The sequence below is a fragment of the Artemia franciscana genome, chromosome 5 (assembly GCF_032884065.1).
Source record: "Artemia franciscana chromosome 5, ASM3288406v1, whole genome shotgun sequence".
In the NCBI taxonomy this organism is placed as follows: Eukaryota; Metazoa; Arthropoda; class Branchiopoda; order Anostraca; family Artemiidae; genus Artemia; species Artemia franciscana.
The window spans coordinates 38,973,552-38,988,552 of NC_088867.1; the positions used below are offsets into that span (position 1 = coordinate 38,973,552).

The 15,001-nt window shown below is 35.5% G+C and overlaps 1 protein-coding gene across 5 annotated transcripts in view; it reads right to left on the reverse strand.

Annotated features, from left to right (window-relative positions):
• Window positions 1–6,548: 6,548 nt before the first annotated feature.
• LOC136027384 (uncharacterized) overlaps window positions 6,549–15,001 on the reverse strand; it is a 131,431-nt gene continuing 122,978 nt past the window's right edge. For 4 of the 5 annotated variants that reach the window (XM_065704572.1, XM_065704573.1, XM_065704574.1 and 1 more), the window contains 2 exons: window positions 10,598–10,751; window positions 6,549–7,091 (listed from right to left, as the gene is read on the reverse strand). In XM_065704572.1, the coding sequence (XP_065560644.1) occupies window positions 6,758–7,091; window positions 10,598–10,751 (488 nt within the window). In that variant the 3' untranslated portion in view covers window positions 6,549–6,757. The remainder of the gene's footprint in view (window positions 7,092–10,597; window positions 10,752–15,001) is intronic. The other variant, XM_065704571.1, reaches the window with a different exon arrangement.

Genomic DNA, 15,001 nt, shown 5'->3' on the forward strand with positions numbered 1-15,001 from the left:
GGGGGACACATGTTTTTCACGAAGTAAATATGGCAAAAAACTGCATCATTAAACCTTATCCAAATCCACCTCCAAAATTACTCACAGGCTTCCCTCGCCCCATAGAAATATACACTACTACTATTACTACTAATAACTCACTGAAGCACCAAGCCACCTGATTCCAACACAGCTACGCACGCTCCTCCTCCAACCTAATCTATTCAAGGCCTCCCTCTTTACACCCTCGCAGGAAGTTCCCGTTTCCTTTAAATCTTTATTTATGACATCCTCCCAACCCAGACAAGGACGACCTGCTTTCCGTGTAGCCCCAGACGGTTGGCCAAAAAGGACAATCTTCGGCAATCTGTCATCCTTCATCCGCCGAACGTGGCCTAGCCATCTCAACCTTTCTTTCATTATAGCCCAAGAAAGCGGAATTGAACCACATTTTTCGTATAACCTACTGTTTGAAATACGGTCAGTCAGCCGGGTACCCAGAACAATCCGTAGGCAATTTCTGTAAATTGCCTACAATCCGTAGGCAACATCTAGTAAATATTCATCTGCTTTTCGGAGCGCCCATGCTTCAGAGCCATATTTGACCACTGTCATCAAACCAAATAGTTGGGTACACTGGAATTCGAACCCTCGCCCTCTCGGACAAAGGATCCTAAATCCAGCGCATTAATCCACAACAAAACATAAAATTTTCTTCTTCAGAGAAAAGGGGAGCATGTCTTTCTCTCTTGCACTAGGAAATGTAATTTTGTTACTGGTGCGAGTAAATATTTATCCTCCAACCTGGAATTCAAGAATTCAGTAGCTACTTTCGATAGGTTGAGATCTCTGGTGAGGTCATTTGCACCATCTTGATTAAATCGTAGAGAATTGGATGCTATCACTGTCACCTACAGTAGTATCATAAGGCTGATCAGAGGACAACACTTGTCCTTACGTAGTTGCACTAGCCAGTGAGACATCAGAACCGGCCCTTCTTCCGAGGGAGGGATAAAGAATTAGACTAAATGAGGATAAATTCACTTGTCATGGTTCCCCTGAATGATTGCAATAATATTTAACAGGCAGAAATAAAAGTTATTAAGCCGATTTTGGGGTTATCTCTAAACCAGTGGTGTCAAAATTTTCACACTGCTCCTTTTTCCCAGTAGTATATATCGTAAATGCCATGTGCAAGTTTTACAGACAATATACTATGCCTAGGTTGTATCCTGATCACCAAGCCTAACACCAAAACATCCAAGATAAGCCCTCTTTAATGAGTCACTAACAGTTTTTCTGTTTACCGTTATTGTGTATTCTCGGCACGTGTAGCAAAATATCAGGATGATTCTTCTGTTTAGACTCACTTTATTTCTAGTGAATAACACCAAATCCAACATGTAGCTTGATCCACGCAAGTAGGTCTAAGACCATATTATTGTGTATCAACTACGAAAAAGGAGACCATCAAAAATGAAGAGACAATATGACAAAAAAACAACAAGGATAAACAGAAATGCAAAATAAAACATATATTTTTGCAATAGATACATTCTTATAATCCTCATTTATAATACCTAATACGAACAATACAATACACGTTCCTTCTCATTATAATAAAAGATCAATTAGCTTGTTTCATGAAAAAAAAACATTGGATAGACTTTGTCTTTAACCAGATGGAAGTTAATCAAACAGTTCGTGGTAACGAACTGTAGTAAGGAGCGACCCAGCTCAATAGTAACCAAAACTCTAAAAAATGGAATTTTGATACCAATAGCTGTATCAAAAGAATCGCATTTTAATGCTGATTTTAAATATATAAGTTTCATCAAGTTTAGTCTTACCCATCAAAAGTTACGAGCCTGAGAAAATTTGCCTTATATTAGAAAATAGGGGGAAATACCCCTAAAAGTCATAGAATCTTAAGGAAAATCACACCATCAGATTCAGCGTATCAGAGAACCTTATTGTGCAAGTTTCAAGATCCTATCTACAAAAATGTGGAATTTTATATTTTTGGCCCGAAGGCAGATCACGGATGCGTGTTTATTTGTTTGTTTGTTTTTTTGTAGTTTTTTTTCCCAGGGGTGATCGTATCGACCCAGTCGTCCTAGAATCTTGTGAGAGGGCTCATTCTAACGGAAATGAAAAGTTCTAGTGCCCTTTTTAAGTGACCAAAAAAATTGGAGGGCACCTAGGCCCCCTCCCACGCTAATTATTTTCCCAAAGTCAACGGATCAAAATTCTGAAATAGCCATTTTGTTCAGCGTAGTCGAATAACGTTATAACTATGTCTTTGGGGACGACTTACTCCCCCACAGTTTTTTACTGTTTTAAAAAAGCAGAGTTGAGAGAAAGAGTCAAACTTTAGCGTAAAGAGCAGGGCGTTGATGAGGAAGCAACCCCTTTCATATACGAAGTAATTTCTGTTCGTTTAATTTTTAATGTTGCTACTTACTTTCAGCTAAAAAAAAACTTGTTTTTTTTATTTAATTTGTATAAAAAGGAGATGTGACGGAGAAAACGGATTCATGCTCTAAAATCCTTGGTACCAAAAATTAAGCATAGATTTCCTTTAATTGGAAGTATCGAATTTGAAAATTAAACAGTTAAATAAAAAATAAAATTCTGGTTATGACTGGATCTTTCATTTATAACTTAGAACTCCAATTAAATTGCACAATAATATATTTCCAAAATAACAGGAATAATCCTTTCCCCATACTTGTTTTCCTTTTTTGGTAGCTTATACTACCAAACTCATCACTCATTACTTAAATAACTCATCACTACACCAGCCATCTTACAGGATGAGACTGAGAAGTCATGTACGGATAAAACAGAAAAGGATTTCGAGAAAACAGTAGAATATGCAAGAGTCTGGGCATTTGGAGACAAGATACCCTTTTTAAAGTCTCCGGTCGCTCAAAGATAGCTAGATTATCTTGGCATAGATAAGCCTTAGAGATATGAAATTCAGTTTCATTTTTTTTTCTTTGACAAACAGGTAAAAAAAAAACATCGAAATAAAAACAAAATAAATGCTACTTGAACCTATAAAAATACTGAATAATGGCCCGGTATAGCGACGATTCTAGGCCTCAGTACGGGATGCAGCTGCCCCCCCCCCAGTTCTTCTGACATATGAATTTCTGACAATCATTAAAGTCTTTTTATTTTATATTTTTACATTCCTGTGGTATACCTCGCCCCTCCCCCCCCAGATAACGAGACCTAAAACCGATACTGGCCCGGGGAGAATTTAAACATCTTTTTCCGTTTTTTAAATGGAAAATCACGGCTATGTGCAAAACATAGAAAAATATTAACGTTGGCAATGACAAGGAAAAGTTCTACTTTAATGGCTCTTTATCAAGGCAAACTGCAAGGATAGGTCAAGACTCACTTAGCTTGAGCTACGGCAGAAATCATCTGGCACATGCCTTTTCTGGCCTGCTTTTGAGCAACAAGCTTTTGCTACTTTCTCTAATAATATTTGCAATTAAATGAATGACAACTATAGTTATTGATTTCATGCATATGTACATACATAGGGTTGTTACCAAGCTCCAACAGAGAAATAGAGAGGAGTTCGGCCGGTCAGGCACACTCACAGTGGTCTTCTTTAGGACCTGGCGTGTTATCAATTTACCAAGGGGCCTAACTACTCGAGTTGCATGGGGCTCTCTTATCTTTGAAAACTACTGCATAAACATACAGTGTATTTGCATATATGAGGGTGGATTTAAAGTACATCCTCCCACCCAAAAGTTCATCTGGAGGATCCCCTTCCAGGAGAAATTGAAAAATAGTGTCCTAAAAATGCACTTTTTGTGTTTTCTCCCCTCAGAAAAAGCACATCATTCCCCTTCCCCATTAAGTGTTGCATCTGGATGATACACAGAATACTAAGTTTTCGTCGTAGTTTGAAATTAACAAATACTACGTTTCATTCATAAACATTTTTTTTTTCAGGCGAAAAAAAAGCACTTGATCCCAGTTTCCTTAATGTAATTAAGACGTGTCTGATGACCAATATAAAATCTCTGTGTAATTAACATATTAAACAGAGACTGTTCAGAGCACTGACAAATTCTACATCTTTTATAATGATCCTCGTATTGCAAACTTGGCAGTAGAGGAATTCTATGAATATTCTCAGGGGAATTGGCAATAAACAACATGATTCGTTTCTAAAGAGCATTTATAGTTTAGTTGATCTAAAATAGAACCTTAAATTTAAACTCCGCTTAAAAACAAAACCAGTAAAAATAAAACCTGCAAAACAATTGAACTGTATGAAAAGTATGCCACATTACAGGAAACATAGTCAGGATCTTTAAATTTTAGGGCAGCAGAATGGTGCCCCCATCCCTCTCCGAACGTACTTGCGTAAAAATTAAAGTTGTGTTTCATATTTTAGAGTGAGCTACTTTGTTTAGGTAGCTCTCAACTGCTCCAGAAGCCCAAAAATAACTTAAAATTAACGTTTGAAAACCCTTGAAATACTGAAAATGGTAAAATCGAATTAGCTTCGGCTGAAACTTCTATTTAGGACTAGGAATAATAAAACCCGAAAGAATTTAACCCCCCCCCCCTTTACTTTAAAAGAAACACTTATTGATGTAAATAATTTTTTCAAAGATGATTTTCGTGATCCAAAACAAAGTAGAAAATAAAAATAGAAAATAAGATACTGGGAAAATTTGAAAAAGGAAAGAACTATTTCCTTACTGATGCCTCAGCAAACACAATAAAGGTGTTACCCTTGCAGAATTGCCCGTCATTAAAAAAAAAAATAAAAAAAAAAAAATAAATAAAAAACCAACACACAGCGGATATAGATTAGTCGAGGGTATGTTGGGTTATAGTTTATAAATGTAAATTTCAATTAAAAACAAGATATTTAAATGGCAATTTAAAGACGAAGGCAATATCAAAAATCAAAACATCTAAAAAAAACACCTAGGGAAGATATGTCTTTTTTTGTATTTTATTATGGCTTTTCTATCAAGCAAGAAGAGCCATATGTTCTTCAACCTTTTACTATAAAAGTACTAAAAATAAATCGCGGGACTGAGGCACCTAAGGCCAACAGAGCAGTGAATGCCTTTTCCCCAACCCTAATTTATTCACAGCTTTACTTTGACACCCTCCCATAGTTAGCATTTCCTTTCAATCTTTTTTTATGACATTGGTATCCCTTTCGACGACGTTATATTTTTTGTCATGTCCCAGCTGCATTGACAAAATTAACCATTTTTAACCTTGCATTAACCAAAATTTGGTACCTTTTTATCCTTAATCTAAAAACTTGACCTAACCATCTGAAACTGTCTTTCATTTTAGCCCTAATCAGTAAGAAGTAATTTATTTGCCCAGCTTTTATTTGATATTCAACCGTTCAGACGAGTACCAAAAATTAAAGTCAGACAATTCTCTGAACATTATCTAGTATTTCCTCCAACTAGATTCGACCCAGCGAACCAGCTACAGACAGATCAGATCTAAATGAGTACCAAGAGAAACCAGGGGAAGATAAACAGGAAGGGTGCGCGAAAGCACAGGACGGCTAGCCCCCAATCCTCCATTGGACATCCTGGCTGAGGGGCCATGAAACAGAGATCAGAACCCCCGGTTTGGACTATGGAGTCTAGTGCCACATTCATTTTTTTGAATTTTTGATGTTCTCGTCAGAATTTGAAGCCCCCACGCTATAGAGTCATATTTAGCTTGGTTACTAGCATCCAAATCTTGGTACTTATCATCCAAATATCGCAAACTCCTTTCAATACCCTACGCTGTGGCTACTCTACTTTTTATAAATTTACTGTATCCACATCCCCGACTAATATATAACAATAATTAGAGCTTAAAGGAATCTCTTTATTTAGAATAATGGTGGAGTATCATAGTGGTCATGATCGTAAACACTTTGTAAAGAGCTTTCAATATTGATATTCGACCAATAAACTGGGATATATTGATACATATCCTGATATATTCGATAGTACTAAATATATAGTGAATAAATGAATGAGCGTCTTTTGGGCAATTTAATTATAACAATGAAGGACGCACATGATTTGCGATCAATGTAGCCATGTAGTCATCTGTAGCCACGAAATTATTGTATACGAAGCCAAGTCCTCCCCTCTCCCAGCTCAAATTACATTAAAAAAAAAACTGGCACTGGTATGAAATACCCTCTACATAATATTCTTCTAATATGTTTTTCTGACGCTCGATCCTAATGAAATATACCTAAATATGATAAAAATATAATACTTTAGAAACAAGCTTGGGCTATAAATGTGCACATTACGGATGGGGGGGGGGGGTAAATTATAGCGGGTCTATATACCTGATGTGTTAGGTACAATTATTCTGCATATTATGTAGTAAGAATTGTTTTCTAACTTCAAACTGTCAAAATATTTTACCCCCACTCCACCACTAATCTGCAAATATATAGCCCAAATTATATATTTTCCATTTACTCTGTCACATCTCTTTGCCTTGTCTCGCGCTAAGATGAAAGAAGCTAACATAAAACCGGTGAAGAAACTAACATGCAATGCGTAAATTAATGAACAACTTGAGCGGTAGGGGTATTTCATACAAGTACCAAAATACTTCTTCAAAAAGGGATATACGAGAAGTCATAACTCTCTCCAAAGAAAAGTCTCTTTTCTCAGTGGCAATTTCATAATCAAGTCTGTTATCCCCCGTACTATAAAGTCATCTATGAAGACTGTGAGACCCACTGAATTCAAAAAGAATAGGAGTGGGACTTACCATTTTGGTTTCCAGGACTGTATGGCTCGTAGCTCCCAGCCGGACTGCATGCCCCATTCGACGATGATAAATTTGTTGTACTAGGTGGGTAATTACTTGGCGGCGGTGAGTCCATAGAAATGGGAGCGGGAGAGGGGAGCCAATCGTCCAGAGATTTAGGTTTCAGCGGTGAAGGAGTAGAACTACTTAGGACAGAACCTCTACCAGCAGTGCCTGTAAACACTGGTGAAGCAATATTTTGGTTGAGACCTAGTGAAGAAAGCTGAGATCCAGATATTGTCTGTGTCATACCGTAAGAGTAACCAGAGCTAAAAAGCAAAGAAAAGGGATAAACCATGGAATTGAATGGTTAGAATGCCAAAAAGAGAGAACAGGAAATCGTAAGGTATGGGTAAAAAATAGGGAGGGAAAGATAGAAAACTGAACTTAGAAGGAGAAAGATAATATTATTCCAAAATTTGCTTAAGATGAGGACAGGATCGGAAACGTTACTTCAGAATGTAAAGCCAAGAAAACGTCACAACAAAATGAAATTTTGAAGGTGAATTTAGTTCCCAAAAATCTTGGTTGATTAATCGCTTGGTATTATCTCTTTTTAACAATTATGTAGAGGCTTATTGTGTTGGTGGGAGGTTACACCAAACTATGGATTTCTACAACAGAAGGCTAACATGACAGATACAAACGAACAGGTCTGTAAAATAACAGAAAAATAATAATAACAGTAATTATAAAAAAACAGTCCTGTAAACTAAGATTAAAAACCATTTTTAACATTAATTTTAGCAGAGAAAAAGCCAATTAGAAATGCTTTTCAGCAAGCAAAATTTTTCAAAAATAGACGATTACTAATTAGCTGGATCCAACTAAACAGGTGAAAAATCCTACTTAAACTAACAGCATCATAACACCAAGGGGTTTGAGGCTAATACAACTGCGCAATATCCTCCTTCGTCTCCTCCTTTTCAGAGCTTCACTCTTAGACCCATCCCACGAAGTTCTTACATCCTTAAAATCTATTTCCCGTCACCACTTCCCATCCCACTCGAAGACGTTTTGGCTTTCGTTTGGCCCTTACGAAATTGCCAAAAGCCCATTTTTAGCAGCCTATTACCTTTCATCAGAAAAGACCTAACGTAATTATCTTATTTTATTATAGAATTAAACAGTGGACTTGAACCATCAAACTGGAAATTCAGAGGAATTTTTCTAATGATGACAAAATCTCCAAATGTACATTTTTAGCAAAAATTTCAAAATCATTGCCACATTATAACGTGATTTCATCAAGTTTCATGAAATGGAGTCTATCCAACGAGCAAATATCAGTCGCTAGCTGTTTACTAAGAAAAAGGGCTATACACTAAAACCTCACGGTCATAAATATTTCGACGAAAATTTTTTTCTTTTGGAAAAGATTGATGGAGACCCCAGTTAAACCTTAGGTCTGATAGCCATTTTTGGAAATTTTTAATTTAATCCTAGCAAAAAAATCAGAAAAGAAAAACTTCTATGCTCGCAGACAAGACGCAAAAGAAAAGACAGACAATTGCAAGAAACAGAAGGGTAATGGACTCGAAATGGAATGTGGACATTAGCCTTTAATAGGGCTCTTTAATTATAATTATTACCAGTGTAACTTTATGTCAAAAACATATCCCCCCCCCCACCAAAGATCATCTCTTGGAGGTCAGTAACGAAGAAAAAGATACTCTAATGCCCCTTCTCCTTCACCCAGAAAATGAACTGTACACAAGAGCAGAGTTCATAAATAGTCCGTACACTAGCCATTTTTTTATTATTTATTTATAACAAATAATGTTGCCCAACATTTGTGTTTAAAAGTGGAAATTTCCAATACCAAATTAGTTAAATTTCTAGTTTGAACTGGAGTTTTATATCCCGTCAGAGGGAGGAAAATTTACAAGCCCAACCAAAGCCTAGCTTATTTCTGAATGAGTGTACCAGACTTGAGGCTCTTGATGGTTCATGACTGTTAAGATCACTACCAATGAAGAAAAACAAATTTGAAAAAAGAGGAAAGTAGAGTACTCAAATATTAGGACGTAAAAGTACTAACTTGATAACCTAATGTTTTCGAAATACCAAAAAGTTGATTCGCAATGTTAAATTCATTAATATTATAGGCAAGGATAGTTTTAGGTGGCAAGATTTTAGTGGCTTTATGGATTTCGTTACAACACGATACAAGATTACCTGCCCTTATAGATCAGCCATAGCAAATATATTCATAAATAAAGGAAATAAAGCCATTCAGGACTTTTCTCTAGGGGAGGGGGGTGTTTTAAACAATATGTTTTTCGTGGGGAGTTACACAGAAACACTCAAAAAAAGAATACAAAATTTGCTTGTATCCATTTTTTTGCATTTTTACGAGTCAGACAAATATTTCGGGGGAGGGAGTTCAAACCCCCTAACCCCCCCCCCCCTGAATACAGCCTTGATTATAATAGCCATCAAAACGCATGAAATTTCGCTAGAACACGCAAATAAACTTGCTTAGTTAGCTTTCAAATTATATACATTATTTGATGATGAGACAAGATTTATTAATCCAACAAAAAGCATCCTCCTCCCCCCACAAAACTCTATTGTTGGAAGACATACAAAAATTAAGCAAGAAAAAAAGGGTTTTAATTTCAACAAAGCAGTGAACAAAAAATTAAAACAAAATAACACTTTAATTAAAAAATATTCCGAATATTTTGGCCCCACGTCCGGGAGCCTTTCTCAACGAAAAAAAGAAAAGAACGAAAAAACAAAAAAACTGTTTTAAAAAATAAAACACACAAAAAACGACAACTAAACACACGAAGAAGGAAAAAAATAGATAAATAAATAAGAACAACTCACATTATAAACAAACTTTTTTTATAACGTTATATAATGTAATATGTAATGTAATAAAGTTCCATAATGTAATATGTAATGTTAATTTATAACGTAATATAAAGTTTATTTATAATGTGAGTTCTTCTTTTTTTTTTCTTCGTGTGTTTAGTAGTGGTGTTTGTTACGTGCGTGTTATTTTTTTAAAACAATTTTTGTTTTTTCGTTCTTTTTGTTTTTTTTCCGTTTTTTTTTAAGCAAAAGAAAAACTAATAAAAATTACGACGGGACGAAGGAAAAAGCTGACAACCAACGAAAGTCGATCAAATATCAATTTAATTACCAAACATAAAACGTAGGCTACACTTAGTTACTATTGATTTCAAGACCAGATGACTGGATATGTTTTCTGTTTTTCATCAGCTAGTTTCCATTATTTTTTTTTTCATTGGGTTTTTTGCGGAACAAGTTTTTCAAGATTTTCTAGTTTAGAATCCTTTCAGTGATGCAGATAATTAATCAAAATATAAAAAATGGCGTAAAAAAAAAAAATCATATCCTTATCCTTCTTCGTTTTTTTAAGCCCAGAGTCAATTCGTTTAAACTAAATTTCCTTGATTTCTCGTTAATTAGCAAAAACAGCTAAAACACAGTCGGAGTATGAGACTCGCATTCAGCCCAAAATTTATTTTTTATATAATTCTATGTGCTTTTAGTTAATTCCAAGGTACCGCTATCGGGGAGAGGGCTATTATAATATTTATTAAAGGTGCAAAGCCCCAGTTTAAAATTAATTTTTATGTGTTTCAAATAGAAATTCCCACAGCGCTACTACTTGTATAAATAGGTAAGCCTCTTCTGAAAAAATTTAAAACTGTGATTTCTTAAGTCTGAGATGCTATTTTTTTCTTTTTTATTTATTTTTTTAATGAAAGTGATGAATCTTACGAAAAAGCGAGCTTACTTGTCAACAGGAGTAAGGTATTGAAGATTACTGTGGGTATTCATCTGTGAGGAAAGGGGACTCAGATCATTTCTTCGTTCAGATTTTATAACAGTTGAAACAACTACTGAGGTTGGCGAGGATGAGTGTTGTTGGGGTAGAACCCTCGTCAGAGCTAAAAAAAGACAGCGGATTAAATTTTGAACTATGTGAAACTCAAGCATTATACCTTGATCTGAGCTATTATAGTTGCTTAACAAGTTGCTACGATAACAACAGTTACAAAGTTTAAGATCATATAACAGTTAAAACAACTGCTGAAGTTGGCGAAGATGAGTGTTACTGTGGATAAACCGCCGGCAGAGTTAAAAAAAAATAGTTGTTTAAAGTTTAAACCATATGAGCCTGAAACAATCTTATAGGTTGTCATGATGCCAACTGTTAGGATCGCTTTAAAAGCTACTAAGATCACCAGAGTTGCTACATTAAAGATTCATAACATTTAAAACAACAAATGAATTTGGTGATTATAAGTACTGCTGGGTAATACCCCAGCTCATATTATAAAAAAAAGATAGGTGGTTACTGTTTAAGCTTTAACAACATGAAAGACTTGATTTCTGGATGTATAATTCAAAGCCGTGATGTGAGAATAGAAATATTCTAAACTATTAGACCCTCCTCAAGTGGAGGCGGAAATAAAAATCCTTCATTTTCTTCCTTTGTGCAAAATTTCCACCAAATGAGTTTTAGGTTTTCTTTCACAAATTTCAACAAGTTTCTCCTATAAATAAAATTCCTTCTTGGTATGATAGCCTAAATCTTAAAATAGCTTTAGTTTAGCTCAAAGGCAGTTCACAATATTGTGCAAGCTTTAAAGATAGTCACAGCTAAAATAGTACCATCTATTTTTGACGCCAATTTTGGCCAAATCAGCCAGTCCACAGTTGTTATCCTTCTCAAAGGCGTGTGAAAAATCGTGTTATGTGAGGCTATTCATTAAACTGATGCAATAAAGGTCTCTGTAAAAAAAGACAGACTTTTTGGTTTTTTTTTGTGGACATGGGTGAGGATACGGCCAAACCATTCTGCTTCTGGGTCAAATGCCCAATCCTACCAATGGGCCCCAAACTTATCAAAATTATGGCATTTTCTTATACCAAAGTATACACATTTATATATTAACAAATTTATGCACATTTACGTATGCACATACATATTTACGCATGTACATTTATGCATATTGTAGTGCAGCAGCGAGCGCTTAGTCAGCAATATAATATGTAGTTTTATGTTATAAAAATACGCAACACGTAGGGCTGGGGAGGATTCTATGTGTCTTAAAGATCGTTAACTTGTAAATTTCTGTAAAATATGGATAGTGAATATACTGATTCATCTTCTTGTAAATATATTCTGTGGCTTTGAAGTCATAAAATTCTTAAGCAATTTGTTGGACTGCTCATGAAGTTAATAGTTGGTATGTATTAAAAACTAAATATGAATCTACTAGGCCAGCGTCATGTAATTACTATGTCCTTTTATAAAATTAATGTTTTCGAGGAAAAACTTGTACTTTTATAAAAACCATTCCGAAAACCGTACTTTCTTTAGAAATAGCAAGTTGTTCAAACAAAATCCCATCAATCTTAAACCGACAATAAGCAAAACAAATTAAACCATCATTATAGGGAAGTTTTGGATCTAAGTAACTTAGACACCATTTTTTTCATTTATTTCTCCTATCAATTCGGACTAAATATGTAGATTTTGCTTCAAAATTAGAAAACCCTTTAAATTCTGGGTAAATCAACAGTGCAGCAAAAATAAAGAAAATGAAGGCGGAGTAAATAGAGAAGATAGCAATGTCAGGATGGAAAACATGGTATAAACTAATTCCTTAAAGCAAAGGAGGACCGGAATAATAGGAATTATTTCATATTTCTGTTGTTGGATACAGGAGAAAGAAATGAGGGCAATATCAGCAAGTCTTCTGAACGCCCTAGTTACTCAATGGAAATGATATGAGCTTCTCGTGATTGATGTTTGCTTAGTCTGATAATTTTCTACAGACCACGTTGCAGTTGTTTTTGACTCGGAAGTAGGTAGTATGCTAAAGATGGGTACTGAACTTACACCCTTATTTGGGCACTAAAGCTTGCCTATACTCCGGACTATACACTCTTATTTGGGCTCTAAAGATTGGACACTTCGATTTGGGCCATTGACCAACTTACAGACAGGTATCCAACGCTTAAATAATTTGCGTAACACGTGAAAAACCAGCCTTATGAAAGTTGAAAAAACCTGTTTAGTCATGCATGTCTGGAAATGATTAAAGTAAACCATTTTATTTGATTTTAAATTAGACTGATTGAATTTATGATATAGTATTGAACTTTACTCGATTGCATCTATATAACATAGACATAGTGTAACCGTTTGTATGATATTCATGGGAATGAGTGCTTACAATAACCCTTCTTTTAGAGGGAACTTATGGTAATCTATGGCCCGGTCTCCGAGGGCCCCAATGCCCCTCCCCCAGCTTTTTGCCCCCCTGTTTTGTCCTTATTTTTTTAACTTTAATTTTTTATATCTTTCAGACTTTTTTTAATATCTTAAAATGACATAAAATATATTTAAAAAAAAACCACTTGTGATATTTTCGAAACACGAAATGAAGATAATATAGATATGTTAGTCGTGATTTTTCCTATTAGAAAAATATTATTTATAATGAATTTGTTTTCTTCCTCTGACAAAATTTTTTTGGACTTCGAATCTTCTGGACTCAGAATTTTTATGCTATTAGCAGCTGGTTCAGTCAAGGGTTTTTTTTGGAAGGGTGCCATATGATAATAGGTTGTGATACTGATAAAAAATTTAGCCAAGTATCCGTAAATTAAACATCTTGCATTACGATATCAAACTCTCGCCTGAATTAAGCAGAATCTTCGGTAACATTATCGAAACCTTACGTGATATTATCAAAATCAACACAAAATCACACAGACAGACACGGATACAAGCAATCAGTCACTTCGACACATAGGCACAGAGAGAGAGGGACAAAAAACTCATACAAACACACAGTCAGACAAATAACACACAAAGACAGAAAAACAAGCAACCACCAGCTAAGACATACAGAAAAACACAGAGAGAGAGCACAGTATTCAAGGGCACAGTATGGAAGAATTGACCCCCCCCCCACATCTTAATACACATGTGCTGGATAAAATGATTGCTTTTGAACAATAATCATTAAAAAACGTACCAACGGGATCAGTATAGCACTGTCTATAATCAAGAGCGATATGCTATCAGCGTATTATTATTATTTTTTTTTTTTTTTACTTTATTTCCAGCCATTTCATATGAATGGGATGGTCGCACAAAATTAGAAGGGGGCTCATATAATAGAAAATAGAAATTTGTAGTTCTCAAATTAATGATTGAAAGTTACTGAAGGAAACTAGTCCCCCTCCCGTGCTCTTTTCTGCTACTCGGCTCCCTTAACGCCCCATAATGTCGGATTAAAATTTTGAGATATGCATTTTATTCAAAATAGCCCAAAGGTAAAATTACTATGCTTTTGGGATCAACGTCACTCCCAAAGGCAAAGGGGCAATGGCCTGACTTATGTAAATCATCCATTGTTTGTAGATATATTTTAGCAGAAAGGGCTATGTTTGTCTTGGTTGTCCAATCAGCTAGGAGATTGCCCGAGATTTTCAGAATTTCTGAACAACATACTCCGGATTAACAAAGTTCGTTAGTAAATCAAAACATACTATCTGCGCCCAAGTTTTCATAAAGCACGCCTGCAACATCTTAGAAATTGGGTTTTTTGGAAAGCGGGAAGGATTAAAAATATTATTCTCCGATTCGTCAAGAGTTTATTGTACTAAGATGAGCTCCTACGGGACTGAGAATCTATGAACAGTATAGTGGCGAAGAAAACCGCAAGACGCTATGTGCTGTCGTTGTATTGATAGAGTGTATCTGTCAAATTTGGGAACAGCTTTCAGTATCAAGTTGAAACTTTCAGAGAATCCTGAAGAGAGGAGGGAGGGAAGGGAATGAGAATTGACAGGAGAAGGTTGCAGAGCTGAATGAAAAGACACTATATGTGTTCCGTTTTCTAAATAGCAAATCTGCAATCTTCCACGAATGGCTCCAGGGATGGAGTTGAAACTTTGAGGTAGTGGTGAAGGATGGGAGGGGAGGGTACTTTCAATTTTGTGCTGAGGGAAGGGAGTGCAAGAATTTAACTAAATTCTTGCACTAAAAGCGCTATGGGACTTGAACCTGTTCAGTGTTAAATTTCAAGGTAAATGATAAGACGCAATGTTTTACCATATTATTCAAATAGCATATTTGTAATATTGTGGGAACGGCTTGGGAAAGCAAGCTGAATCT